The sequence below is a fragment of the Macrotis lagotis genome, chromosome 1 (assembly GCF_037893015.1).
Source record: "Macrotis lagotis isolate mMagLag1 chromosome 1, bilby.v1.9.chrom.fasta, whole genome shotgun sequence".
In the NCBI taxonomy this organism is placed as follows: Eukaryota; Metazoa; Chordata; class Mammalia; order Peramelemorphia; family Peramelidae; genus Macrotis; species Macrotis lagotis.
In genome coordinates this window covers 301,243,077-301,270,800 of record NC_133658.1, presented here as the reverse complement: position 1 = coordinate 301,270,800, position 27,724 = coordinate 301,243,077, and the positions used below count along the sequence as shown (strand labels likewise).

General features: G+C 38.4%; 1 protein-coding gene across 1 annotated transcript in view; it reads left to right on the top strand.

Moving 5' to 3' along the window:
- Window positions 1–7,979: 7,979 nt before the first annotated feature.
- MMP2 (matrix metallopeptidase 2) overlaps window positions 7,980–27,724 on the top strand; it is a 34,371-nt gene continuing 14,626 nt past the window's right edge. Inside the window, exons 1-9 of the mRNA XM_074211295.1 lie at window positions 7,980–8,386; window positions 15,620–15,846; window positions 18,192–18,340; window positions 20,057–20,185; window positions 21,058–21,231; window positions 24,088–24,261; window positions 24,780–24,953; window positions 25,914–26,069; window positions 26,546–26,699. Coding sequence (XP_074067396.1) covers window positions 8,237–8,386; window positions 15,620–15,846; window positions 18,192–18,340; window positions 20,057–20,185; window positions 21,058–21,231; window positions 24,088–24,261; window positions 24,780–24,953; window positions 25,914–26,069; window positions 26,546–26,699 — 1,487 coding nt within the window. The 5' untranslated portion in view covers window positions 7,980–8,236. The remainder of the gene's footprint in view (window positions 8,387–15,619; window positions 15,847–18,191; window positions 18,341–20,056; window positions 20,186–21,057; window positions 21,232–24,087; window positions 24,262–24,779; window positions 24,954–25,913; window positions 26,070–26,545; window positions 26,700–27,724) is intronic.

Here is a 27,724-nt window from a genome sequence, read left to right as displayed (position 1 = left end):
GAATAGGATTTTCAGCTTCTATCCTTTACTCTGAAACCAAATGCTTGATTACTCCTTGACAAGTCACTCCTTGAGAGTTCCCCAAAACAGCACTATACTCACTTTTTATGACGCCAGGATTTCAATCTACCCCCCAAATGAACACATCCTTAAACCATTCAAATTTGGGTTACACACTCCCAGAAAGACCTCACAACTTATCTTTTGATTTGTAGTTCTTGTATATATACATACACACATATATGCATATTTATGTCTAATTTACCCTAAAAATCAAATCATAAAAAAGCATCCTAATTCATGCAAATTTTAATAAAATTTGGACAAACCACACACACACACACACAAACAGCAACATAATATTTTCAAGTCACACCTTATTTTGCATGGTAAAGACCAAGACACCTTTCAAGGGTTAAAATATAATTTTTAAAATTTATAGAAATCTTTTATAAAATGCAGCAAAATTCTAAATTTCCACAATATACCTTTTCAATTCAACAGAACATTTTACATATATTTAACTTGCATAACCCTTAAAACATCTAATCAAAAACCCAGATACTTCTCTATTATTTTGAATCCCAATTTCTTTCTTTTTTTTTTTTTGGCAAAGCAATAGGGTTAAGTCACTTGCCCAAGGTCACATGGCTAGGTAATTATTAAGCATCTGAGACCCTGAGTCCAGGGCCAGTGCTCTATCCACTATGCCACCTAGCCACCCCAAGTCCCATTTTCTTAAAACAATTAAAGTTTCAAAATAGTTGCTAGGCTGTGCTATCTTCATATATATATATATATATATATATATATATGTATATATATATATACATATATATATATATATATATATATATATATATATATATATAGAGAGAGAGAGAGAGAGAGAGAGAGAGAGAGAGGTGAGGGAGGAAAAAAGCTTCCAATGTGAAATAAGATAAGATAAGAAAAAGCTTCATGGCAAAAATTACCAGAACAAAGTTTAAGAAACAAATAGACCATTGAGATAATCCCCAAATTGGAGTGAGGAATAGGAAAAGCCAACTTTCCTCTTTCAAATTGCAGTCTCTGAATTAAACTGATCCATGGCAACTGAACTGCTGATTTTCAAATTGGCCAGAGAGTATAGCAAGCAACAATGAAGTTAGAGACAGAAAGCAATGAACGTTACAGTAAGTCCAAGAAGTTCCGTGGATCAACCTAAAAAGTAGGATGACATACCTTGGGATGGATCCAGCAACTAAGTGAAATGTCTATGATAGAAAGATAACAAAGAATCTATCATCATATTTTGCAATACAATCCAGGCAAAGAGTGATTTCTATAAAGAAATGGATCCCTGAGCATGTTTACAGGCAGCATGGAAGGAGCCAGTAAATTGCTGAAGTCATGTCCCACCACTCTTCATGACCACACGAACCATGATACTTTTCTCCACTATTTCCTAACATCTGTCCAAGCTTTTGTTCTTTGCTTCCATGATAGTATGTATCCATCTTATCATCTGTCATTCCTTTTCCTCTTACTCTCATTCTTTTTAAATATCTTTATTGTATAGTTCTTCTTTATATCATGGCTACACCTTTTTAATTTCTTTTGCTTCTGTTAAATCCCTACCAGTTTTGTCTTTTATCATGTCGTTTTTGCATGAAATGTTTTGAGATCTCTAATTTTTTCCATTGTATTGTTTTCTTTTATTACTTTGAATTACTCATTCAAGAAAATCTTCTTATCTCTTCTTTCACTTCTAGCATTCTGCAGTCAGTTGGGTCTATTTTTCCCTTTATTCTTCCCTTGTCTATTTGTAAAGCCTTTTCAGAAAGTCATTTTCTAATTTTGTTCATCTTTTTTTCTTTGGAATATTTTTGTTGCTGTTTTTATTACTGTCTCCAGTGCAATATTGCAAACTTCTGTCCATAGTTCTTCAGGTACCCTATGTACCACATTTAATCCCTTAAATCTCTCACCTCTACTTCATATTCATAATATGGATTATTTAAGACATACCCATATGGTCTAATAATTTTCCCTACTTTCTTCAAATTCAATGCATATTTTGCAATGAGAAGCTCATTATCTGAATCACAGGCACTTCCAGGTCTTATTTTAGGTTTTTACAAGGCAATGGGGTTAAGTGGCTTGCCCAAGGCCACGCAGCTGGGTAATTATTAAGTGTCTGAGACCTGATTTGAACCTAGGTACTCCTGATTCCAGGGCCAGTGCTTTATCCACTGCATAACCTAGCCACTCCCAGGTCTTATTTTAAATAACTGAATAGCTTTCCCTCTACTTTTGGTTGCAAAGCATATAATCAATCTGATTTTGATATTGATCATCTGGTGATGTCCTTGGGTAGAGTTAATAAAAAAGAGTTTTTATTATTACAAATAACTTAGCTTGACAAAATCCTAATATCCTCTAACTTGCTTCATTGTGTGGTCCAAACTTAAAACTACTTGTCATCCCAATTTTTTTTTGATTTTTTACTTTAGCATTCCATTTGGGGGGGGGGGCGTTGTTATTTCCAGAAACTATAGGTTTACATAAAATTGAGCAACTTTGATCTCTTCAGAGTCAGTGGTTGGAGTATAGAATTATATAACTGTGATGTTAAACGGTTGACATTGAATTTGAATAGATATCATTGTCATTTTTTAGATTATACTCTAGTACTACTTTTTTTTTTTTACCTTTTCCTGACAATGAGGGCTGCTTCATTGCTTCTAAGGAGTTCTTGCCCAGAGCAGTAGATGTAATTCTCTCTTGAATTAATTCCACCCATTCCTACCCATTTAAGTTCACTGACATCCAAGATGCATTTGGTTAAATTTTCTGTCTCCTGTTTGGACACTTCCAGCTTACTTTATTTCATAATCTTATAATCTGCATTTCTTTGCATATTGATCTTTTAGCATCAAACTTTCCTCTAGTCAGCAGAAACATCCATAGTTGAACTTCCTTTCAGCTTTTATTCATACCCATCATTATTTCCAGAACTATTTGTAGTTATCCTCTGCTCTTCCCCAGTAATATGTTGGATGTTTTCTGACCTGAGGGATTCATTTTCTGATGTCATATCTTTTATTATTTTAAAACCAACCATAGGGTTTTCATGGCAAAGATATTGGAGTGGTTTGCCATTTTCTTCTCCAGTGTCTCACCTTTTGTCTGAACTTTCTATTATGAACTATCTATATTGAAAACCCTGCCACTCATAGTTTCATTGTGTTATGCAAGCCCCTCTATCATGACAAAGTAGTAATCCAGGAAGGATGTAATCATATAAGGAGTAATTTAAGATGGAATAAGGATAGAATAAATAAAGTTAAGTTTCTAGAGGAAACAAGAGGATGCAATTGAGGACACAAATCGAGATGATACTTATAGCAAGGATCAACTCCTGGTCAAATAATAGAGGAAAAAAAGGAGAAGAGAGGAAGAATGAAGCTGAGTATTTGAGGTGTTGAATAGGTGAACAGTAGAGCTCATGGCCTCTATTTTCTTAGTAAAACAAGTTTATTTTATTTAACTATACTTATTTATTATAAGGGTGGGCTTCAATTTTGATGGTGAGTTATAGAAATAAGAGGAATGCATAAAGAATAGAGTATTAATCAATCAATAGAAAAATACCCAGAAGAAAATAATGTTCAGAAAGGGACATAAAGATCAACACACATGACTTCTGGCCAAGATGGTGGAGAGAAGACAGGCACAGTTCTAAAGTCTCCTGATCTTTCCCCATCTATGATATAAAAAAAACCCTCTTAACAGAAATCCGATCCACAAAACACAGAAAGAAAAGCCAGAAGAAAGAACATCTACCTCAGGATTTGTCTTCCACAGCTCTGGGTGCAGAGGGTGGATCAGCCTCTTATCAGCCTGATTAGTGGCTGTTTTGGGAATGGCCCAAGGAGCTCACCTGCTTGATCAGTGGCTGGGCTAGATCATGGGGACTTGGGTCTACTAAGGAGCAGAGGCATTGGTGTTGGTGCTGACCCTCTAGAGCTTGCCAACAGGGCTGGGGTACAGGACAGCCCAGACATCATCCCTGGGTTCCTCTGTTCTGAGGAACTCTGAGTCCATACCTCCATTGGGTGGAGGCTTCTTCCCTGAACCAACACAATTACAGACTACTTCTGCCCCAGTCACAGGGGTGTGAGCAGAAGAACCAGCCCAGCTGATAATAGGGAGAGGGATGACCTCACCACACCATTGAGTGAAGACAAAGTATTTAACAGCTTCAATCACTCCCTCCAGGCTAAGGGAGAGGGTCTCAATCAAGGTCACAGACACTCCAGAGAAAGCAACCAGCACCTCCTACTGGCCAGCCAGAGAAATTGCACTCAATGAGTAAAGCATCTAGGGATTCCAACACCAAACCTCTGTGAACCAGCCCCTCCCCAACTCAGGGTCTTAGCAAAATGAAGAAAGATCAGCAGAAAGGTGAATCCATAGAAAAATTCTTGGAAGGAAAAGACCCTAACTTAGCGAGACCTAGAACTTCTGAGGAGAATATGATCTGATCTCCAGCACAGAAGGACTTCCTTGAAGAAATTAGGAAGGAGTTTAAAAATCAATTGGAAAATTTGGGAGAGACAATTAACACTTGCAACAAGAAAACAATTCATTGGAAAATACAATTGGACAAATACAAAATGAGAATAATTCTCTCAGATCCTCAATTGGACAAATACAAAATGAAAATAATTCTTTCAAATCCTCAATTGGACAAATACTAAATGAGAATAATTCTCTCAGATCCTCAATTGGGCAAATGCAAAAAAGAAAATAATTCTCTCAAAACCTCAATTGGTCAAATGGAAAGTTCTTTCAAAAGTACAATTGACCAATTGGAAAAGGAGTTGCAAAAGGTAAATGAAGAAAACTCCTCTCTAAAAAAAAAAGAATAGAGTCTGTAGAAACTAATGACTTTGTGAGACAGCAAGAGCATGTTAAAACAAAATAAAAAAATAGAAAAAATAGAAGAAAATGTAAAATACCTCATCAGCAAAACCACTGACCTCGAGAATAGATCAAGGTGGGGTAACTTGAGAATTATAGGACTTCCTGAAAACATTGAAGAGGAAAAAAAGGCTGGACTTTATATTACAGGATCTAGTTATGGAAAATTGCCCTGATAGCATGGAACCAGGGGGCAAAGTAGTTATTGAAAGAATACATCGATCCCCTCCAGAAAGAGATCCTAAAATGAAAATACCAAGAACATACACAACGTATATACCCTTTAAAATTATTTATAATGGAAATTCATAGTTTCACATATAATCTTCTTTTGTGTTTGTTGATATTGCTAAATTTATGATAAAGATTAAAAGAAAAAAGAAAAAATGAGGTTACTTGAGAGGGAGGTGTGTGGGAGTGGCAAAGAGAGCTTGAGGAGAGAAGAGGTTTAGAATAGTTTCTGTGAGAAATAAAATAGTCAAGCAAGAAAGAATAAAATGATTGCTATATGGTGATATGGACCCAGTCAAGATTAGAAAATATCAATTTATGTTAGTCCCCAAGAGTAGAGCTATGATTTCAATTAGTGATATTCAGCAACACTTGAATTGGAAAGACTTTTTACCTCCTAGGGGTGACTTCTGCCTTCACTATGGAGGCAGTTCTGAGTCATGTCAGAAGCATTACATTTTGTCTTCTCTTCCCACCCCTTAAACCTTAACCCCTTAGGTTCAACATCTGGTCTGATGACAAGAGCATGAATTTCAGGCAAGAACATACCATGGAAGTGAAAAGGGGGTAAGCAGTAACTGGAGACAAGACTGGGGCAAAAAATATTTTAGGGAAAAGACACAGAGTATTTACTGAAGGTAAGTATTTAGCAGTCTCTAGAAATGATGGACTGTTGTCCTTGAGGGCAGTAGTGGCAGATGGATAAAGAAGCTCAGTAGAAGATGTAAGGATGTGTCTGAGACCTGGGGATGACTTAGGGTAACTTAGGAAAGCAAATTACCCTGACTGACTCTCTCCTGGTCTCTTACAAACCCAAATCCCAAGCACAGAAAGACCCAGTTCCTATCTCCCAGGTCAAGTATTTTCTTTGATTCTAAAACCTGCCTCTTGGACAAAGATGTTTGAACCTTTGACAAAGGGTTTGCTCTTTGTTGGACCATAGCACTGAAAGAGACCTAAATCTCAGTTCAAGCATTAAGCCCTCTCCTTTACTCCACCCCCCCCCCCATACTGTCTGCTGCTCATTCTAACAAGTCCTTTTTGGTGACCAACCATCCAATACCAGCAGCCCTTTTACAGCTGGTCTAAAGGTTCCCAGAATCATTGGCAGAAGAAAGATCGATTTCAGTATTTTCTGAGCATCAAAATAAGAATCTTTCTGGACTTCAGCTTCTTTCTCTGTAAAATAAACTGTATGTACTCAATGTCTTTGAAAGGTCTCTTCCAGCTCTGTTGTATGATACAAAGTGTCTTGTCTCTGCAGATTTTAAGGGATAAAAATAATTTCCTCAGTAACCCTAAGGAGATATGGTCTGAGGAAGATGGAGTCTGGGCCTTCATCCTGATTTTGTAGCAACTAAGGGGTGTGGCCAGATTTGAGAGAACCCACCCCTGGGGTCCTGGATTTTCTGCGTTTGCCTCAGTCCTAGTTTCTAGGTTGGGCAAGAGAGAAGAGATACTGGATTCCTGTCAGTACACACTCAAAAAAATAAGAAAAAGATATTCATTTGTCTGTGAATCTGTTTATATGTTAGATTGGCTCTGTCTTAGTACACTACAAGAGAAAAAACATTAGGCCAAAAGTAAAATGATTTGGATTCAAATCTTCATACAACTACTAAATAGCTATAAGCAAATTATTTTAATCATTTGAGCCTATGTTCTTTAATCTACATAATGGTGCAAACCCTCATTTAAAAAAAATGGTTTGTCAGGTTTGCCTGCCCTATTATTGTGAATCTTTGAACATCAAAATCTCTGGTCATCAAAAAGACAATGGAGAGATGCATGGCAGATATCAATGCGTTACAGCTTATATCCTGATGACAATAAATGTACAAGAAGTAACATAAGGGATGTATCATTGCCAATGTATAATCAGAAACGAAGATGGGCTGGTTTTATGGTGAGAGCACAATATAAGGAGGCTTGAATGAGCTGCAATCTATACCAAAAGAGGGAAAACACAAAAGAGATCATAAATCTGTTGAATAACTTGAAGTAGAAAATGAGTTTAATAATATTGACACAATAAGTGCCATATGGTAGTTATGAAAGCTTTTTACAAACCAAAAAGCCCTATAAGATACTTGAGCTATTTTATTGTTTTTGCATGTGTTTTTCAGTCTGTCACCACTGAATCAGTTTCAAGACTTCCTCTAGGAAGATTCAAACTCCAGCTGCCACTCACTGTTTTGCCATGTCTTTTTCTTTGTTTCTCTCCATATTTCTAGCTATCTGACATCATTTTTTCCATTGCCATGCCTTCATACTAATTAGCATTGATGATGGTTCCTTTCCATCTCTCTTCATTTCTCTGATTATCTCTTTCCATCTCCAATGATCTGATTCTCTCTCTCTCATCGAAGATTATGTTCTTTTCCTTTTGTCCACTATTCTTCCCAACTAAATTGCTGTATGGTAAAAACAAACAAAAAAACAAAACAAAAAAAAAGAACCCTTCAGGATCAGAAATTACAAAGGTTACCAGTCCAGCAGTCCAGATGTTGAGGGGTGAGGGAGAGAGATATAAAGCATGTGGGACCAAAATTGAGAACTGAGAGCCAGGGCCCAAGGCTATGGTCCTGCAGACTTTATGATGGCTATAGCAGGAAGGAGTAGGGGGTGGGCAGTGACTGGGGTAGGAGAGGGACAGGGGAGGGAATTATCCCCTCCTCCCCCAAGGTCAGAGATTTGACGGCTGCTCTCTCAACCCAGCCGGCCACATCTGTTAACTAACTGCCTCTTTCCCAAGTTTCTATTGGATCCAGACTTCCTCTCGCAGTGGCTGGAGGCTGCGCATCTGGGGGTTTAAACATACAAAGGAATTGCTGGGACCAGCAAAAGGGCAGGCAGCGCGGAGCAAAGCGCAGTAAAGGGGAGGGAAGGAGAGGGGAGGGAACGGGCTTGCTAGGCTGCTCGGCGTGCGGGCTGGAGACGATGCGCGGTTGAGAAAGAAGGCGGAGACGTGGACTGGAGACTCCTAGAGCTCCCCTCTTAGAGCGCGACAGCACAAACGCTTTGAGGAACGACCACGATGACTCCGGCGGCCCCCAGGGTCCTGGGAGTCCTCCTCCCGGCTCTCTGGCTCCACTCCAGCGTTTTCCACCAAACTTGGGCAGCCCCGTCCCCAATCATCAAGTTCCCGGGCGATGTCTCTCCCAAAACAGACAAAGAGTTGGCTGTAGTGAGTGTCTCGGTTGGGCTTCAGCAGGGTGGGGGTTGGGGGGAGGGGGGTCTAGCTGAGGGGGTCCTACAAACAGCTGTGGGGAGCTGGCTTCCTCAGCTCCCTGGGGGTGAAGGGGAGGAGGGGGCTCGAGGACTCAGCTGGAGGGTGGGAGGTCCGCTTGGGCTGGGGAGAGGCAGGGTGTCCCGGGAGAAGGGAATTGGCAAAGTCAGCCTTTTGGATGGAGAGTCCACGGCCAAAGAAAGTTTCCTAGGACTTTAGAGAAGTGAGGCTGGCGAGACGCAGGAGGGAGGATGGGGGGGGGGGGGGAGAGAAGAGAGGAAGGGAGGAGGGATGGAGGCGCGAGAGGTTTCCTGCAACTCCTAATGAGCTCCGGCACACAGCTAGGGGAGCAAGAGGGAGGGGGAAGCAGGGAGCCCCCGGCCGATTACTGGATTACTGGGGAACTGAGCGGGCCAGAAAACCCCTCCCCCAGGGCCTGGACCGCTCCTTGAAGCAGCTCAGATGTTGTTTTCCGTGCATTCACCACATCGTTGCATAAGCAGAATTGGAAGGACAATTACTGTGCGGCTGAGGGGCCGCTGAGCCTCTGGCTTTAATGAGCACTTTGGGCTTGGAGCACTAGTCCCCGCGGTCAGAACGAGCTCTTCTGAAAGCTGCAGTCGGAACCCGCTCTTCTGAAAGCTGCCGGGGGTTGGGGGCGCAAGGGTTGCGGGGCAGGGGGGGAAGGGAGAGTTTAAATCCGGGGGGTCTTCTACCTGACCCTGGGTCTTTTTTTTTCCTCTTGAAATTTATTTTAAAGATTAATGCAACCCATCCCCAAATTGAAGAGCCTTTCCAAGGCTATCTACTCCAGTCCGTACTGAACAAGAAGCCATCACTATAGCATCTGAGAAAAGTAGTCATTTAGTCTCCACTGGAAGACGTCCAGTGATAGAAAATCTATTCATCACCCACTAAAATCATCCATTCCAGTTCTGAGTTGCTCTAATTGATTTTCCTTTCAAGCCCCAAAGTGCCTTTCTGTAACTTATGCCCATTTGATCCAAGTTCCATATCTGGAACCCAGCAGAACAAGTTGAATTGCCCCACCTCCTAACAAACCTCAAATCTCTGAAGACAAATAGCATATCCCCCCCTTCTTCTCTCTATGCTAGAACATCATTTCATTTTTCAACTGACCTTCTCTAGTCCCTAGACTAGAACATCCTAGATGCTCTTCAATCCTTTAAATGTGATGTCCCCAACAAAACAAAGCTCTAGATGTCATCTGAGCAGAGTAGCAGTTCTGGTTCTATTTTTCTTATCTGTACAATTAGGTTTGGGACCTAAATGGCCTCTAACATTCCTTTTAGTTCTAAAAATATGATCCTTCTGTCTTATGCCTCATCCATCTCTTATCTTAAACATTTTCTTTTATCTGTTGATGGCTCTACCATTTTCCAAAAGGACCAAAAACATAGGGGAATCCTGAACCACTTCAGAGGAAGGACTAATTTGGTTTCCTGGATTATATAGGATAGCCCTCAGTTTGAGAGAACTTGGCAAGAACAGAACCAGATGCAGATTCCTCCCAAACAGAAACAGCTGAGGCAACATTTTTCCTAGATCACCATGCTGGGCTTGGGTCATCAAGGAGAGAACTCAAAACTCTAACCATAACACATAAGAACAAAACAGTAACAAGGCACTGGGTGAGATGGGAAAGAGGGAACGTGAACTAGGTAATTTTTAGAATTTTTTCTAGCTTAAGACATTTTCTGGTGTCATCTTAACTAATAGCTATCATTTAAGATTAATTAAGTTCATTCCTACTATGTTTTCTACATATTTTATATCATTTGATATGAAATAACACAGAAAACAATTATCATAGTAGAAATGTTATTTACTTAATAGTATATAACACTAGGCTAGGTACTATATGGAAAAATCTATAGACAGTATCTGCTCTCTGGAAATTTATGAGCTAAAACACAGATATATATATATATATATGTATATATACATATATATGTTTAGTCAGTAAGTCATTAAACATTTATTAAATGCCTACAGTAGGCCAAGCTATATGTCATAGTGGATAAAGCAGTGTGTTTGGAATCAGGGAGACTCATCTGTATGTATTCAAATCCAATCTTGGACACTTAACTAGTTGTGTGATCCTGGACAAGTCACTTGACCATGATTACCTCAGTTCCTCATATGTAAGATAAGCTCTAAAAGAAAATGACAAACCTTTAATAGCTTTGCCAAGAAAATCCTACATCATGTCACAAAGAATGAACATGACTGAAATGAATCATCAGCTATGGACTAGGCTGAGCACTGAGGATAAAAGTTAGTTCTTGCTTTCAAGGAACTCACAATTTAATGGAGGAGTCAATAAGCAAACAAATATATACAAGCAAGGTACATGTAAAATTAGTAGGGAAACAAGAGAATTAAAGAAGTCAGTAAAGCCAGTAATCAGAGATGAAGTAGTATTCCAGGCACATAAAGGTATGTGGTTGCTTTTCAATCAATTGTAGAGAAAAAATTATATCACTGACTGATTAGAGAAAACTGCTCTGTGTATCAAAGTCATATTTATTCAACATCTGCTTTGAGCCCAAAAGAGAGTATCAGGAAAAATGGACATGTGGGAGTTCATTTAGGATTGATTCTTATGTATAATTTTCCTACCATAAGATTTACAAGCACCAAATGCAGTAACTTTCCCACCTCTTCTCACACTCATGGATTTTTGCATCCAATTTGATTTTGTATTTAGAGTAAGTGCTAAATAGAGGAACTTTTGTTAGATCTCTGATCAGTCCAGGAAAACTTCATTGAGGAAGTGAGAATTCATGAGCATGTTGAATTGAAATGAACATAGAAGCAAACTTGGCAAGGTAGAAATCCAGGACAACTTGATGAGGGCCTATGAAGAGCATAGTGTAGACCTGTATGATGTGTTGGAAAGAGAACTGGTTTGAGTTGGGTTTTTTAAATCTCTTTTAAAATCCGTTCTCTGTAGTTTTCTAGTTGGCCCAGATATTAAATCTATTTGAGTCTCAATTTCTTCTGGAAAATAAATGAGATTGTCTAAATCTCTAAGTTGTTTTTTTAGCCCAATGTCAAGTCTTGTTATCCTTATTATTTAATTTAATTCAAACCAACAAGTATTATTCAGTGTCTTCTATATTTAAGATTTTGAGCTAGGTCTTGTAGATACAAAAGTAAAAATCAGTCTTCCTCCTGAAGGAGCTTACATTCTAAAGATGGCAAGGTAGCATGTATACATATAAGTATGAAGTATACATAAAATAATTTCAAGAAGAAAAGAATGCCAAGAATTGGGAAGATCAGGAGTCTCCCATGGGAAGTGACAGATAAGTTGTGCTTTGAAGGAAACTTGGTATTCCAAGAGGCAGAGATGAAGTGGAAGAAAATGTGAAATAAAACTGGAAAAAATAGATAGGAATTGTTGAAAACTAAATTCTAGGCTATGGAATTAACATTATATATTAGTGGCAATAGGGACCATTAAAAATATTTGCACAGGAGAAGGCTGGTAAAGTCACATCTATGCTTAGGAATAGCAATTGATAAAAGAAAGGTTGGGGTAGGGAAATGTTAGAGGTAGACAATCAATGGAGGCTAATGCAAATCCCCTAAAAAAAGCAGACTGAAGTCAATGAGTAAACAGGATTTTAACATTGTCTGTGTGTGTGTGTGTGTGTGTGTGTGTGTGTGTGTGTGTGTGTGTGTGTGTGTGTGTGTGTGTGAGAGAGACAGAGACAGAGAGAGACAGACAGAGAGACAGAGACAGAGACAGAGAGAGAGACAGAGACAGAGACAGAGAGACAGAGAGACAGAGAGACAGAGAATTAAAATAGAAGCTGGAGAAGTAGAGAATGGAAAGTAGAGGCTAAAAGCAAAAAGTAAGGGGAACAGATAAGGGAAGCAATTGTATACAAGTCATATGGGCTATTATTTTGGGGGGGGATTTTTCTCCCAAATGAAAGAGGAGTTGTTTATAATAAGTTTGAGTGTGTGACAGGATTTGGGGCTGGTTAAATTTTTGGTTGCAGTCAACTTTATGAGACCATAGTCATGAGTTCAATTTTCAGGTGGGTCAGGTAGCATCACTATGCATTGTGGCTACTTTACATCAACTAGATGTTTTTTAAAAAAATATTAACATGTTAGCAAACAATGAAGGATGAATTGCTCATTGCAAATCTCTCCTCTACATATTATAAATAAAACTCTGAGCCCCTGCCCTATTGTAGGGAGGATCTGGAGCAACACCTTTGCTTTTAAAAGGAGAACATTTATTTATTTTGTAGAGACTGCAAGTCTTTGTAGAAGGGTATTTGACACAGAACTGAACTCTGAGAATGGAAGAGGAAGTGATATCATTCTTTATTGGTCCTTCTTTCTTCTCTACCCTCTTAGCCAGGGGCATGCCCTAAAGTTTTGTCCTTAGTTCTCTTCTCTACTCTATTTCAGAGCACCTATTCTTGTGGCTTTATCCTATCTTGTGGTTCTATTTTACAGAGATAAATGCTTCCACCATACATTTCCAGTTGACCCTACTTCTGAACTTCTGTCTTGATTATCCAACTACTAGACTTTTACACTTAGATATCTTGCCCATTTTCTCCTCTTAGAATTCCCTCTTCTCCTTCAAAAATCAGTTTAAATACCTTCTTGCTAGTTTCTTCCCCTTTGATGCATTTTTGCTCATATGTAGTATGCATTAATATATATTGTCTCATATAAATTCACATACATTTTTCCCTCCCCATAGAATGTAAACTTTTTTAGGGCAGGGATTGTTCAATTTTTTTATTCTTAGTAGCATCTAAGCACAATGTTCATATTAGGCATTTACATGCTGATTGATTAGTTGATTTAAGGGATAGTATGCACTTTAAAATGCTAATTTATTAATTAATTGGTTGCCTATTCCTTAAACCAAACACTTTATCATCGTTTCCCAAACAAGCTTCCTTTCCTAACTTCTGATTTTATAATGCTATCATTCTAGGCATTAGACCTTAAAAAGCTAAAAATCATCTTTGACACATCCTTTCCTCTTATATTTAAATAGTCATCAAGTTCTATTGATCCTTCCTGATGTCTTTTCTATTTCCCCTCCTTTTCATACCAATTTTACCCAACCATACTTGGATTATAGTAATATTCTCTCAACTGGTCTCCTTGTTTCTGATTTCACTTTTCTCTAAAACATCTTGCATACCTCCTTCAGATATTTTTTTCTTAAAATATACCATACTTTTTGTTCAGAAATCTTTTGTAACTCCACATTAATCCCATTCCTTTGTTTGACATTTAATTTTCTCTATAGTCTGGTCTCAACCTGACTTTCTAAAACTCTTTGGCTATGTATGAAAATGACAAAATTTGTTAACTCTCCACATTTTCTAAATTCATCTCCTATTCCTTTTTTTTCATTTTCCTTTTGAAAATATTCCCCTACAGTTTACATTAATTTCCTATTCATTCTTAATCTCCTGTGCTGGGTGGTTCTGCTGAGATTGGTGTTCTGATTGACCTCCTGTAGAGTCTATGCTTCTCTCTCCCCCCCACTCATGTCTTTATATCCTTCTTCCCTCAACTTGAATTCTACCCTTTCTGACTCCTCCATAGAATCTGTAGTGAATACTTTATTGCTCAGTGATCTTCCCTCCCTCTGCACTTATCTGTATGACTCATTAGGCATGTGGTATTCACTATCTTAAATTGTTAACATTTCATGTATACAGAGCTTCTCCTCTTCCACTTAGATCATAAGCTCATTCATGGAAGGAACATTTCTTGTTCTTTTTTTTGTTTCCTTTATTGTATATCTTGTCTTGCACATTGTACTCAAGGAGAAGTTGTGAGATGAATGAATTATTCTAAGATGAATCCTATAGTGGAGAGTCCTTTCCCTATCCATTGAAGGCACTAAGGTCAAGTTCCTTTTATGGTCCTAGCATTAAGCTAGACAAAGATTGACAAACAATTAGTGCCAAAGAAAACGTAAAGATTCTCTAGTCCAAATTCATCAATTTACACAGTAAAATTAAAGCCCACAGGAGTAGATTGACATTCCCAAGGGCTAAGAGCTAGCAAGTAGAAAAACCAGTGCTTGAAGCAGAGGTTTATTTTCATAATTTCATAGAGATGTGCTGTTAAATATTTAATGACCAGGTCTCCAAAAAATGCAGAACACCTTTTAAATTTAATTATTTTTATATTTTTGTATTTTTGATTATTAATTTTTATCTTCATTGCCCAATTAAGTCTATAAATAAATCAATCCCTGATTTGTAGCATTTGTTGATTCCCAAGGTGTTCTTTGTTCAAAATGAAAATTAAACAATCTACTTGCTAGAGGTTGTTTGAATTGGCTGGAACTTACCCCAGTTTAATCTCCTGACTTCTGAATTCAAACCCTATATTCAAACTCTATATCCTTCCATAAGTGAGGTAGCTATGAATGAATGAAGAGCCAGTTTTAAAATTGGGAAGAGTGGATCAGATCACAGCTCAGGCATATGCTGACTTGTCATTCTCTTCCCAGAATCTAGTATAGGGCCTGGCAAACAGTATATGATTTAAAGATGTTTCTACATGGTAAAATGCATAAAGCACTAACCCTAGAGTCAGGAAGACCCAGTCACTTATTCGCTGTGGAAAATCTTCTTAATCTCTGTTTGCCTCAGTATCCTCAACTGCAAAATGAGGATAATAACAGCATCTAATTCAGAGGGTTGTTATGAAGATCAAATGAGATAATATGTGTAAAGTTCCTGGCAAAAAGTAGACACCATATAAATGCTTATTTCCTTCCCCATATTATTGATTAATTGATTGATTGAATGACTGGGGGACCCATAAAAATGTCACCATCTTTTAGAACCCTAAAGAGTTCTCTAAACCTATTTGTTGCAGATCTGAATTGGTAGAGGAAGATTTTTTCAGAAAGAGTCCCTTACATATACAAAATACTGGTCCTCTCCCTGTTTCCTACTTTGAAAATGTTTCTATAAACACTGACTGGTGTTTTTCCATTACCTTTGGAGGTTTTTCTGAGTTTCTCCTGAGATAAAAACCTTAAAAAGATGGCGATCTAGATTTAGATTAGTGTTATAGATATGATTCCTATCCAGAGCATTGACCAATCCAGGATCTCTTGCACACAGGAACTCAGTCCTATACTCTCTTATATTTTAGCAATACCTCAACACATTCTACGGCTGCCCCAAGGAGAGCTGCAACCTGTTTGTGCTGAAAGACACCCTGAAGAAGATGCAGAAATTCTTTGGCCTGCCAGAGACAGGAGAGCTAGACCAGAACACTATTGAGACCATGAAGAAACCACGATGTGGGAACCCTGATGTGGCCAACTATAACTTCTTCCCCCGGAAGCCCAAGTGGGAGAAGAACCAGATCACATACAGGTGCCCAGGGAAGGGGAGAAGATTGGGGGTGAGGTCCAGAGCAAGAGACAAGACATGAGATCCCCAAGTTGTAGGCCCCTGATCAGATCAGGGCCTGGACCAAAAATAACTGCAGTTATCTCTGCCCTTCCCTGATCTACTTTCAATATCCAAGGGGACATTGAAGATTCATACATGAAATGGAAAGGTGGGGAAGGAGGAATTGTCAGGGCATTAGAGATTATAGGAGGTATTTCTCCCTTGTAGCAGGGAACATCTCACTTTTACCTTTGATTCTTAATTCTTGATACAATGCCTAGCATGTAGTGAGTTGAGTATTTAATAAATTGTTGTTGTTTAATTTTTTTTTTTGGCTGGAGGATTTTGATTATAGAATTTAGAGCTTCAAGAGATCACCTAATCTGGGAGTTATTAAATTAGAGTTGACTATTTAAAAAAAAATTGACTGCTATGCTTCAACATAATTGATTTCCTTTGCAAATCCTATTTTCTGTATCTAAAAACATTATTCTGAGAAAGGTTCCATTAGCTTCATCAGACTGCCAAAGGGGCTTATGACACATGAAAAAGAAAGAACCTCTGATCTATTCCAGCACCCTCATTTAAAATCAGTTCAACAAACAGATAAGGAAATGGAAGTATAAAAGAGGGCTGAGCAGGGAGGAATGAATTAACCTCAGAGAGTAAGTAGCAATGCCAAAATTCAGTTTCTGACCTCAAAATTCTAAATTCATTTTCAATATTTCTTAAGTACCTATAATGTCTAGAGTACTCTGCTGTCCCTGGAGAAGATAACAAGGCTTAGATAAGTTGTGGTTCCTAATGGAGCTCATAATCTAGTATGGTGATGCTACAAATAATGATGTAACATAATATATCATTTGTCATGATTTTGAGAGTTGCAAAAAAACCTTTGAGGTGAAATTACTTTTACAGATCAGAGAAGGTGGCAGGAATTTTAAGATATCTGCTTCTTCTCACTAGCAGATTCAATTCTATTCATTTCAATTCAATTGAATTTAACAAACATTTTTGCGCAAGGCCAGTACTATGTGGTGAGGATACAAAATGAAAAGCAAAGCACTCAGTGGAAAGAAAATTATTTCTCTTAGGCATATATGTATCTTAAACATAGAGAAGTGATTGTAAGGTAATTTTATGAGAGAATGCTAATATCACAGCTAGAGGGAGCAGGAAAGGCTTATAAGAATGCTGAGAGATTGATCTGAGGAAACATTTCATCATTGACAGATTCATTATTAACATTTGCTTCTGTAAATGGTATAGAATGACACTGAATTTGGGAAACAATTAGTAGTCGAGTTTTACTGGACTGTATAATGTGGGATAGTTGGAGTCATGTGAAATTTGACTGTGAAGTTTAGACTCGAGTCATAGAAGGAGGGGTAGTTAATGTCAGATCAATAGGTTTGAATTGCTTAGGCATTAGGGAATCACTGAAGTCTTTTTTATTTTGTTTTTAAGCAAGGGAATAATATACCTGTGTTTTAGGAAGATCATTTTGGAAGTTGTGTAGAGGATTGGTGATTAGAAAGGTGAGAAATGAGAGACAGGAGGCAAGAAGACCAAATAAAAAGCTAATGTACATTAGACCCAGTGTGACAACTATGTTAAGTGGAGGAAAGGGGATGAATGGCAGAAATATTGCACAGGTGGTAAAGAATATCTTCAGAAGTAATTTCTACCTCTGAAAAGCAGTGTGGTATAATAAATTAGTTTAGCTCAGAATCCAGATTTAAACCCTGGCTCTGACCCATGCTGGCTGTGTAACATTGAAGCAGTCTCAGTGCTTCAGATAGATCTTTACTGAACGTGCAGAGTATGAACTGCTTAACATTTAGAAGGACAATTTTCTTATCTGTAACTCCCTATACCAATGTAATCACAGGCGGTAGGCCCTAGATTCTACCATATATGTCTTCTGTTCTGATATTTAGGGGTTGGAGTAAATTTTCCTATATATATCAGTAATGAGGGGTAGAAGGGTATGAAGTAGGCCCATGATTTCACTGGAATAGAGAACTCCCAAGACAGGAAACTCCCACTATTAATACTGACCGGTACCTTCTCTGCAAGTTAGAGTGTTGCTTAGAGCACTGATAGATAAGTAAGTTGTGCAGGCTCACACAGACAGGCTCTGTCAGAGTCAGAATTTGAACTAATTCCTTTTTGACTTGGAGGCTAACTTTTTATACACCATATCATGCTGACACCCATGAAAACTGGATTGGAAAAAGATTGACTTGGAATTCCAGTGCATTGTGGGAGAGATGTCCCTGCTATAATGCTTCCCCATAATGCTTCATTTTCTTTGCCTAATTCAGGATCATTGGTTACACACCTGATCTGGACCCTGAGACTGTGGATGATGCTTTTGCTCGAGCCTTCAAGGTCTGGAGTGATGTTACCCCTCTTAGGTTTTCACGTATCCATGATGGGGAAGCTGACATCATGATCAACTTTGGTCGTTGGGGTAAGTGCTGGATATTCACCCAGGAATAATATAGAACTGGAAAGAGTGTTACTAGCTATCTAAGTCTAACTCCCCCCTTTTACAAATGAGGATACTAAGGCACAATACAGTTAAGTGACTTCCTCCAGATTACATACCTGAGTACCTAAGAATAAACCCTTTTTAAATATTTTGTTTTATTTCAATTTTATTTCCCATTCTGAATTCTCTCCCTTCATCTCCCCCATCCATTGAAAAGATTAAAAAAAGAAAATCCTTTAGAGGGCTGTGTAGCCAAGCAAAACAAGTTCATACATTAACCAGAGAGCAAAGAAAAGAGAAAAAAAGGAAAATATGTTTCAATCTGCACTTGGTCCATCAGCTATCTATTGGGCTATGGATAGTGTATGCCAAGAGTGCTTTGGAATTCAAGTTGGGCATTACATTGATCAGCGTTCCTAATTCTTTCAAAAGTGATTATCTTTGCAATATTGTTGTCAAGATATAAATAGTTTTACTGGTTCTACACACTTCACTTTTCTTCAGTTCAAACAAGTCTTCCCAGGTTTTTCTTTCAATGTTCATTTTCTTTATTTTTTAAACTTAATGAAACACTCAACTTTTCTGTTTTAAAATGATACAGACAATTGAAATTCAACATAAGCTGCACACTTTTTTAAAAAATTGTTTGAACAGGTGATATAGAAATATATCATACAAACAAGTTTGATTTTTTTAATTAGGCCTATCCAGAACAATTATCTACTTTAATTTGTTTGTATAGATGAGGCAGAATTCAAGCACAATTTTTTATACTTGTAAATGTTTTTGACAAATTCTCATGTTATTGATTGTTTAGTATATTTTTCCCATCCCTCATGTTTTTCTACCTCTAATTTTAAAATAATATATTATTTTTATATGGCATATAAAAACAATTTTGATTTTTTTCATTTTTCTTTATTTTTTGCAAGGCAAATGGGGTTAAGTGGCTTGCCCAAGGCCACACAGATAGGCAATTATTAAGTGTCTGAGGTCAGATTTGAACTCAGGTACTCCTGACTCCAGGGCTGGTGCTCTATCCACTGTGCCACCTAGCTTCCCCTAATTTTGATATTTTTAAAAAAGTTTTGAATTTCTAATTCTAATCCTCCCTCCCCTCCAGTTTATTATCTTTATAATATTTTTATCATTGTATAAACTGTTTTACTGGTTCTACTCCATTTGTCATCAGTTTATACAAAACTTTCCAAGTTTTTTCTGAAACTATCCCCTTTCTAATTTCTTATGGCATAGTAATAATCCCCAGACTTCATATACCATAACTTGTTCAGCCTTTCCCCAATTGATTGACAACCTCTGTTTCCAATTCTTTGCCACCTGTAAAACAGTTGCTGTAATAATTTTTATTTATGACTAAAACTGTATTTGAGCTCAAGTCTTCCTGACCCCCTTCCAAAATCTGATCCACAAAACAATACTAATGGAAGATCAAGATCAGTAGTTCTTTCCTGGGTATTTATTCTGTCCAGACTTGTTCCATGGACAAATGCTTGAATGGCAGGACAGTTTTGACATGGAGCAAGGACATTTTTTGTCATAAACTCAGATGACTCCTCAGAGCAAGTCAGAATGCTAAGTAAATATGGGTTTTTCTAGATACCCTGAATTTCTCTTTGGGTGGTGGGCAAGGTACTTTTTGGAGGTAAGGAATTGATGACTATATGTGTATTGCAGAGCATGGGGATGGGTACCCTTTTGATGGGAAGGATGGACTTCTGGCTCATGCCTTCGCTCCTGGCACTGGTGTAGGAGGAGACTCCCATTTTGATGATGATGAGCTATGGACTCTGGGAGAAGGGCAAGGTAGGAGCCTGACCCTCTCCATTCCCTTTCCCTTATATATCCTGCACTTATCTTTATCACTATATCCTTATTATTTTCCTTTACTCACTCTGCAGTATCCACAGTTGATCTCACCCCATCCATCATCTGAAAGGACTGTGTGCTTTCCATTTGGCAACACATAGTTGGAACACAGGTTATCCCACAGGCATCCCTCTGTAGCAGTAACAAGAGCCAACTCTTATTTAGGGCCCACGCTTTTTCAGTCACCTGACATACATACATTAGTTCATTTTAGCCTCAAACAATCTTCTGAGAGAGGTAGAGTAAGTATCATTATCCTCATATCAGATAGAGGAAACTGAGTCAGAGAAATAGACATTTGCTTAAATTTACTCAACTAGTAAAAAACAGACTGAGATTCCAAGCCAGACCTTCCAACGCAAAATACAATGGGCTTTCTAGAGCTAAACCTTCCTTGACTCTGCTATGTCCCTGTCACCTGCCACTAACTCAAAGGGTTTTCTTTTTAAAATTGATGATTTTGTTACATGACTGATAAATCAGAAACCAGATGTCCAGAAAAGACTCTAATTACCACTTTAAGTGTTACTAAGTACTTTCCTCACAACACTATGGGATATGTTCTTCACTGATGAGGGAACACAGGTTTAGTAAAATTAAATAACTTCCCCCAAGTCACATAGTTGATGGGTTTCATATTAGACCAAGTCTCCTGAATCCTTGCTCTTTCTATTCTGCCCTGCTGCCTTAGATAAAAATATATACCTCCCTGCTTTCTTAGCTTTCCCCTATTCCAATTTTACCTTTCCACTACAACCCTTGGTTCTTGATTTTGAATATGATAGTGATGGCTTCCCTGTTGCTTATAGTGGTTCGAGTAAAATATGGGAACGCCGATGGTGAGTACTGTAAGTTTCCCTTCCTGTTCAACGACAAGGAGTATACCAGTTGCACGGATGCTGGCCGTAGTGATGGATTTCTCTGGTGTGCGACCTCCTACAACTTTGACAGTGATGGGAAATATGGCTTCTGTCCCCATGAAGGTGAGTTCCCTTCTTCACCAAGGTTTTCTTGTACTCTTGATGCATGTCCTACCATTTCCCACTGACAATGGCAAAAACTGTCAAGGGCGCCCTTTCAACTTTAGACTTTTACTTGATCTGGTTTCCAAAACACCATGCCTTTCTAAGATCTGGTTATTTAGTCTAGAAGTGGAAGATAGGACATTAGTTAGAAAACTTAGGTTGAGTCAGAGACCCAGTTTATGGGATAGAAAGTTGAGATCATAGAATAAGGTTAGGTTGATTACCTGGCTCTGAGAGATGAATCCTCATGGGAACAAAGGAAGTATTAGCATTGGGTCCTCCTTGATTTGATTTTATGTTAGATATTATTTATGTCTGAATATCTTATATGTGGGGGTTGGGAAGCTAGATGTACAGTGGATAGTGTATTTGGCTTAGATTCAGAAAAGGCCATCTTTATGACTTCAAAGCTAGCCATGGATACTTAGTAGCTGTGTGACCCTGGGAAAATCACTTAACTTCGTTTGTCTCAGTTCCTCAACTATAAAATGAGCTGGAGAAGGAATGGCAAAACGCTTCAGAAACTTTGCCAAGGAAACCCCAAATGGGGTCATGAAGAGTCAGGTAAGAAAGAAATGACTGAACAACAAATGTGGGATAGTAGTCTATAAGGGCAAGGACTATCTAAGGTTTGTATTTTCATCCATGTCTAGCACAGTGTTCTGCATATAAAATGACCTTAATAAATGTTTGTCGTATTAGTTGTTCTTGTATCTGTTGTCTCCATATGTCCTAATGGTTTTATGAAAGTCTGATGGCTACTTTTTCCAGAAGATAAGAAATTGTTCTATGTGAGTGTGTCTGTGTACATGAACATGTGTGCATGTTAGCATTTAAAATTTCTGGACTTTTTGACATTATGGAGAAATTATTTTTCTTTACCCATTTTAAGATACCCCACATTTTGGTTTTCCTTAGGAATCTAAAGTTTCTTTGTTTAGCACCAAAGCAGAGAGAAATCCATCATTTGTAACTTGATTTGCTCGTAAATTCATAGTTCAGAAATCTGAAGGCCTAGGTGTGACATATATTTAGACATGGAAAGGTCTAGGTGAGAAAAAAATAGAATAATCAAATAATTAGGGAAACATTTTCTCTTTCTTTAACAACAACAAAAAAGTTTTCTGGGTTGCTTTTCCTGGTAATTCACCAAGTCTAGCCTACATTTCTAAGCATATGCAGTAACTATTTGTTTCTGGTTTTTGGTGACTAAAGATAGAGATATGCTGTCGTCACAACTGAAGACAAAAAAACCAACTAATCTTGGAATCAAGGAAAAACAGTTAACAAATTAATGCCTATTTTTATTTATGCTTCTGGTAACCAAATTAGTCATTGTTTTACATGAGCCTGACTCCAGCTTATAGTATCCGTTAGTAAATCAAAATCATTGATTTTATAAAAGAAAATTTCACAGATAGGTTTGAATTTTCTTTATCATGTAATTCAACTGTCACTTTCACATGCTGATACTTCTAATCAAATTAGAAGACATTATTAAATAAATCATTAACCTTTGAAGATAGAAGGTATCTATTTTGTGATTCTTTTTCCCTTGCTTTTTGGTTTGGAAACAGAGTACACATATTTGGGATTGAAGTTTCTATTACTCAGTTCCTCCTGACTGCTGATTCAGTGTATCCTTCATTCTCTGTATATAGAGGAACATGAGGTTGACAGATCAATGGAGAGCCAAGGAGCTTCCTGGGTGGGCAAGGAAGAAAAGGGGTGGGGGGCCTGGTGTTGGATGAGCAGACTGAGGCCAGTCAAATTCAAGCTTAACTCTTTGACTCATCCTAAAACAAAGACCTTGGAGCCTCTGATCCTTCTCCCAACTCTCCCTCCTTTATTCCTAATGTATTTAGGGAACAGAGCAGGAGTCTTATGGAATACAGCCAGGCATTTAAATCTAGTGTTTTTGAGTCCTAGACATGGGGATGCAAGTAGCATTAACCCCATTCCAGTTATAGTAGAGTTAATTCTGGTGGGGGTGGGGAGTGAGATCACCTCTGGCCCTGCTCAGCACAGATGGTTTTCATTAGACTATGTGGTTTTGCTTATTGGCAATTCCAGAGATACAACATTTTGCAGATCAGGGGTGGGTGAGGGGACTAGAAGAGAGAGCAGGGAAAGAAAGCCCATTATCTGAGACTCTTCTGCCCTACACTGTTGGGTAATGGTTTCTTTCTTAAGGAATCAGAGTGGAGTTTTAAATATTTTTAAAGCCCTCCGCCCTCCTAGGCATCTATCCTTCCCTCTACTACTCTTCTCCCTTTTATTTTTATCTTAGGAGGGAGTAGAATGGAATCTACTTGGGGAGAAACTGGGAAAGAAGAAGGGTAGGGGACAGAATGGCAGGACTATGGTGAAGTATCTGATCTTGACTTCTATCTCTATTTTTTTGAAATTTATTTTATTTTTTCAATTATATACAAAGATAGTTTTCAACATTCATCTTTTTGTAAGATTTTGGGTTCCACATTTTTCTGCCTCCTTCCCTCCCCCTCCTTATGACAACAAATAATCTGATATAGGTTATATATGTACAATTGTGTCTAACATATTTCCATATTTCTGACTTCAATTTCTTCATAGATATGTATGTTTCATTTGTCTCTGACACTCCACAGCACTGGTTACTACTGAGAAGTCTGTGTATCAGGGAGACAGAAGGATATATAGTCAATATATATATATATATATATATATATTCATATATTTATAAATATGGGTTTGAGGGAGTATATGTATGTATGTGTATAAATGCTAATACTTCTTCCCCATCTCTTTCTCTCTCTCTGTCTCTCTCTCCAGCCCTGTTTACCATGGGTGGGAATGCTGAGGGGCAGCCTTGTAAATTCCCATTCAAGTTTGAGGGTACTTCTTATGACAGCTGTACTACTGAGGGTCGAACAGATGGCTACCGCTGGTGTGGCACTACTGAGGACTATGATCGTGACAAGAAATATGGTTTCTGTCCTGAGACTGGTGAGAGTCATTGCCTAGTACTTTGTTCTTCCACTAAAATGGAGATTTTGAGGTCATCTCTCCCTTCTCCTCCCCATCTCAACCCCATATTCTGAGTTTTGTCTTTTTTCTTTCTCTCTTTTACTCTTTCACTTTTTTCTGTCTTCTTGTATCTATGCTTCTTTTTCTCTGCTTCCTGTTCCCTCATTCATTCATTTAATTTCTTCATTCATACATATATTCGATAAATATTGAACACCTCTCCTGATTAACTTAATGGAAGATACAAAGCTCTCAATGAGCTTGATTCCCTCAGCTCTGCCTACTCAAATTTCCTTATTTCCAGCACAACCACTGATGAACTTTAGTGGAGATTTCTTGACTTGTTTGGGCAAAGGAGGAGTGGAGAGGCTGCTATTAGACACATTGACCATCTGAGATATATTTCCTATAATGTCTTCCTTTGGTCCTATTTCCCTGGGCCATCTCCCTGTTGTCCTATATAGCTCCCCTTCACTTTTACTTTTCTATTTTCACAGCCATGTCAACTGTTGGGGGGAACTCTGAAGGTGCTCCATGTGTCTTCCCCTTCACCTTTTTGGGCAACAAGCATGAATCATGTACAAGTGCTGGCCGCAGTGATGGCAAAATGTGGTGTGCCACAACAGCCAACTATGATGATGACCGAAAATGGGGCTTTTGTCCTGACCAAGGTATTAGGGATATATATTGGAAGAACAGAGTGGGGATAAATTAGCTCTGCTAAGCCAAGATTTCATTTTCCTCCTCACCACAGGCAAATATAACTTTATGGTCTTTCCTTCCTCATCCCCATTTTAAATAGAGTCATATCAGCTTCTTCTGGAACAAAGACTATCTTGAGAAAGAAAGAAAGTTTCCTTTCCAACTTAACTCCTTGCTCCAGGACCAAAATTAGACTTTTAGGGAATTGTTAAAAAAAATCTCTTGATTATAATCCTAATTATCATAGAATGATAGGATTTAGAGCTAGAAGAGCTATAGGGTAGTTCCTCTCTTCCCCCAGTTGAGGAAATGGAAGCCCAGAGGGGTTAAGTAATTTGCATAAGGTCACAAAGATAATAATAAACAACTGCCATTTTTCAGTGAACCATGTTGCCTCCATCATCTGAGTATCTACTATATAAATGGTATTTTCCTAGGTACCAAAGATTGGATATTGATAAATAACCAATTTGAAATTGATAAATTGATAAATACTATCTCTGCCCTCAAGGTGCTTACAGTCTAGTTGAAGAGAGAGAGAGAATCACACAGAAATGTAGAGGCTTAGAGTAGGGAAAAAGGCTCACAGGTTACATAAATCAACCCAATCCATACCTGGCAAAAATTTTCTCAATAAAATCCCCGACAAAAAAATCATCTAGCCTTTTTTTTGAAAAATTCTAATGAAAAGGAATCTTGTTGCTTCCCGAGTCAGTCAATTTTACTTTTGGACAGCTATTATTTTAAGGGGTTTTTTCTTATATTAAACTAACATCAAGCACTTAGTGAATAAGATAGAACTATAAGGCTACGTATGTCCCTTGCCAGATGAAGGACACAGACAGTGAGTGAGACAGACAGACACATTAATTTTCCTCTTCAGCCCCTTTTTGTCTTCATTACCTTTCTCTTTCATTCTTGTCTTTCAGGGTATAGCCTGTTCCTTGTGGCAGCCCATGAGTTTGGCCATGCTATGGGGTTGGAACACTCAGAAGACCCTGGGGCACTGATGGCACCAATCTACACATATACCAAGAATTTCCGCCTGTCCAATGATGACATCAAGGGCATTCGGGAGCTGTACGGTAAACTTCCATCCCCAGGATGGCACATGGCAACTAGATTCTCCAGTAGCTCTACCAAAGTGAAAATTGAAAGAACTTATACATACGCATAACAAGACAGATCAGTAAAAGCAGTTTTAGCTTCTCTGGTAAAATAGTGGTCAACAAATCTGACAAATATCAGTCAAATGGCAATCTTTCTGTCTGCCATCTACAAGAATCTACTAAAGCTGCCAGGGAGCTTGTAAACAGGGAGACCTAAGATTGGAAGGAAAAGTAGGCTGTGCAATGGGGGGAATTGTTGGAGACTTTGAGCTTGGGATTAAAGTGTTTATGATATGAGACTCCAAAGCTAGCTGGAGATTGGTCCTGGGTTTGGGAAGGCCTACAGTGTAGGTAGGAACCATTCTATTTGAACATGAAGTGCAAATGTAGACGGATCAAGGGTCACTCCTGAATTCTGGAGAAGGATGCAAGGTCACATGTGCTTCTCCCAGGGTCCTCCACTGACACTGGCACTGACACCGACATTGACACTGGTCCTACCCCCACCCCGGGGCCTGTCACTCCTCAGATCTGCAAACCAGACACAAACATTGTGTTTGATGGCATCTCTCAGATTAGAGGAGAAACATTCTTCTTCAAGGACAGGTGAGTGATGGATCCTACTTCTGTTCTTTACTCTTTATCTCCTGCTCCCTTTCTGGCAACCACTGACTCCCTTGTTCTTACCTTATACTCTTATCTTCCACTGACACCAGGGCTCAAGGTGGTTCCTATGTGCAACTCTAGTCCCATGTTAAATTGTCCTGATCATAGAAAGCAAGTGATAACAAGTGAAAGGGAAAGATAAGTACCCTCACTCAGACCTGCAATATGAGAGTCATAACCATCTACACCTTTTAATGGGTGAGACTAGATTTAGGGAATTGACATTGGAACATCTAGAATAATATGCTGGACCTGGAATTATGCAATGAGACTAGCATTTATTTATTATAATAGGTATAAATATTGGTCCTGTAACTAACAACTTGCAAGGAGACCAATCTTTTCTAACAGAGCTGCTAAATTTATAGTCAATAGAAATATTAATAGATTGTTAAATCTGAATGAAACTTTGGGAATGAACTCCATTACATAACTACATAAAATTGAAGCCCAGAATGACTTCTCCAAGGTCACCAAAAATCCTTGGGTTGGTACTCATCAAGAGCTTTCTACTTGAGATTTATTTTTAGCCTTATGATGGAGAACCTAATTTCATCTATAACTTAAAAGCAAGTAAGAGAAAGGCTCTTCCTAAAAGGAGCTCCAACTTTAGGATTAAGGGACCCTAGGGAAGTTAGAGCCTTTCTATAGTTCTTCCCCCTATAGAAGGGGGAAGGTTCCCTCTGGATTCTGTGTCTGACTATCTGCAGTATACTCTAGTTGTGGAAAGCAAGGGATCATCTGGAATTTCTAGGTAACAGCCAGAGAAGACCTCTTAGGAAAAATGCCAGAGGACATCACAAACTCCAATGGAAGTGCCCCAGGCCAGCAGCTCAGAGTGGTTTCCTGATAATTCCCATTACCCTAGAATTCAAACTAACTCTGAGGTAGAGAGCATGGAGAACAGCACAGTGCCAAGAAGCTCTGTGTGGTCCTCAAAATTGGAACATAGGATTCAGAAAACT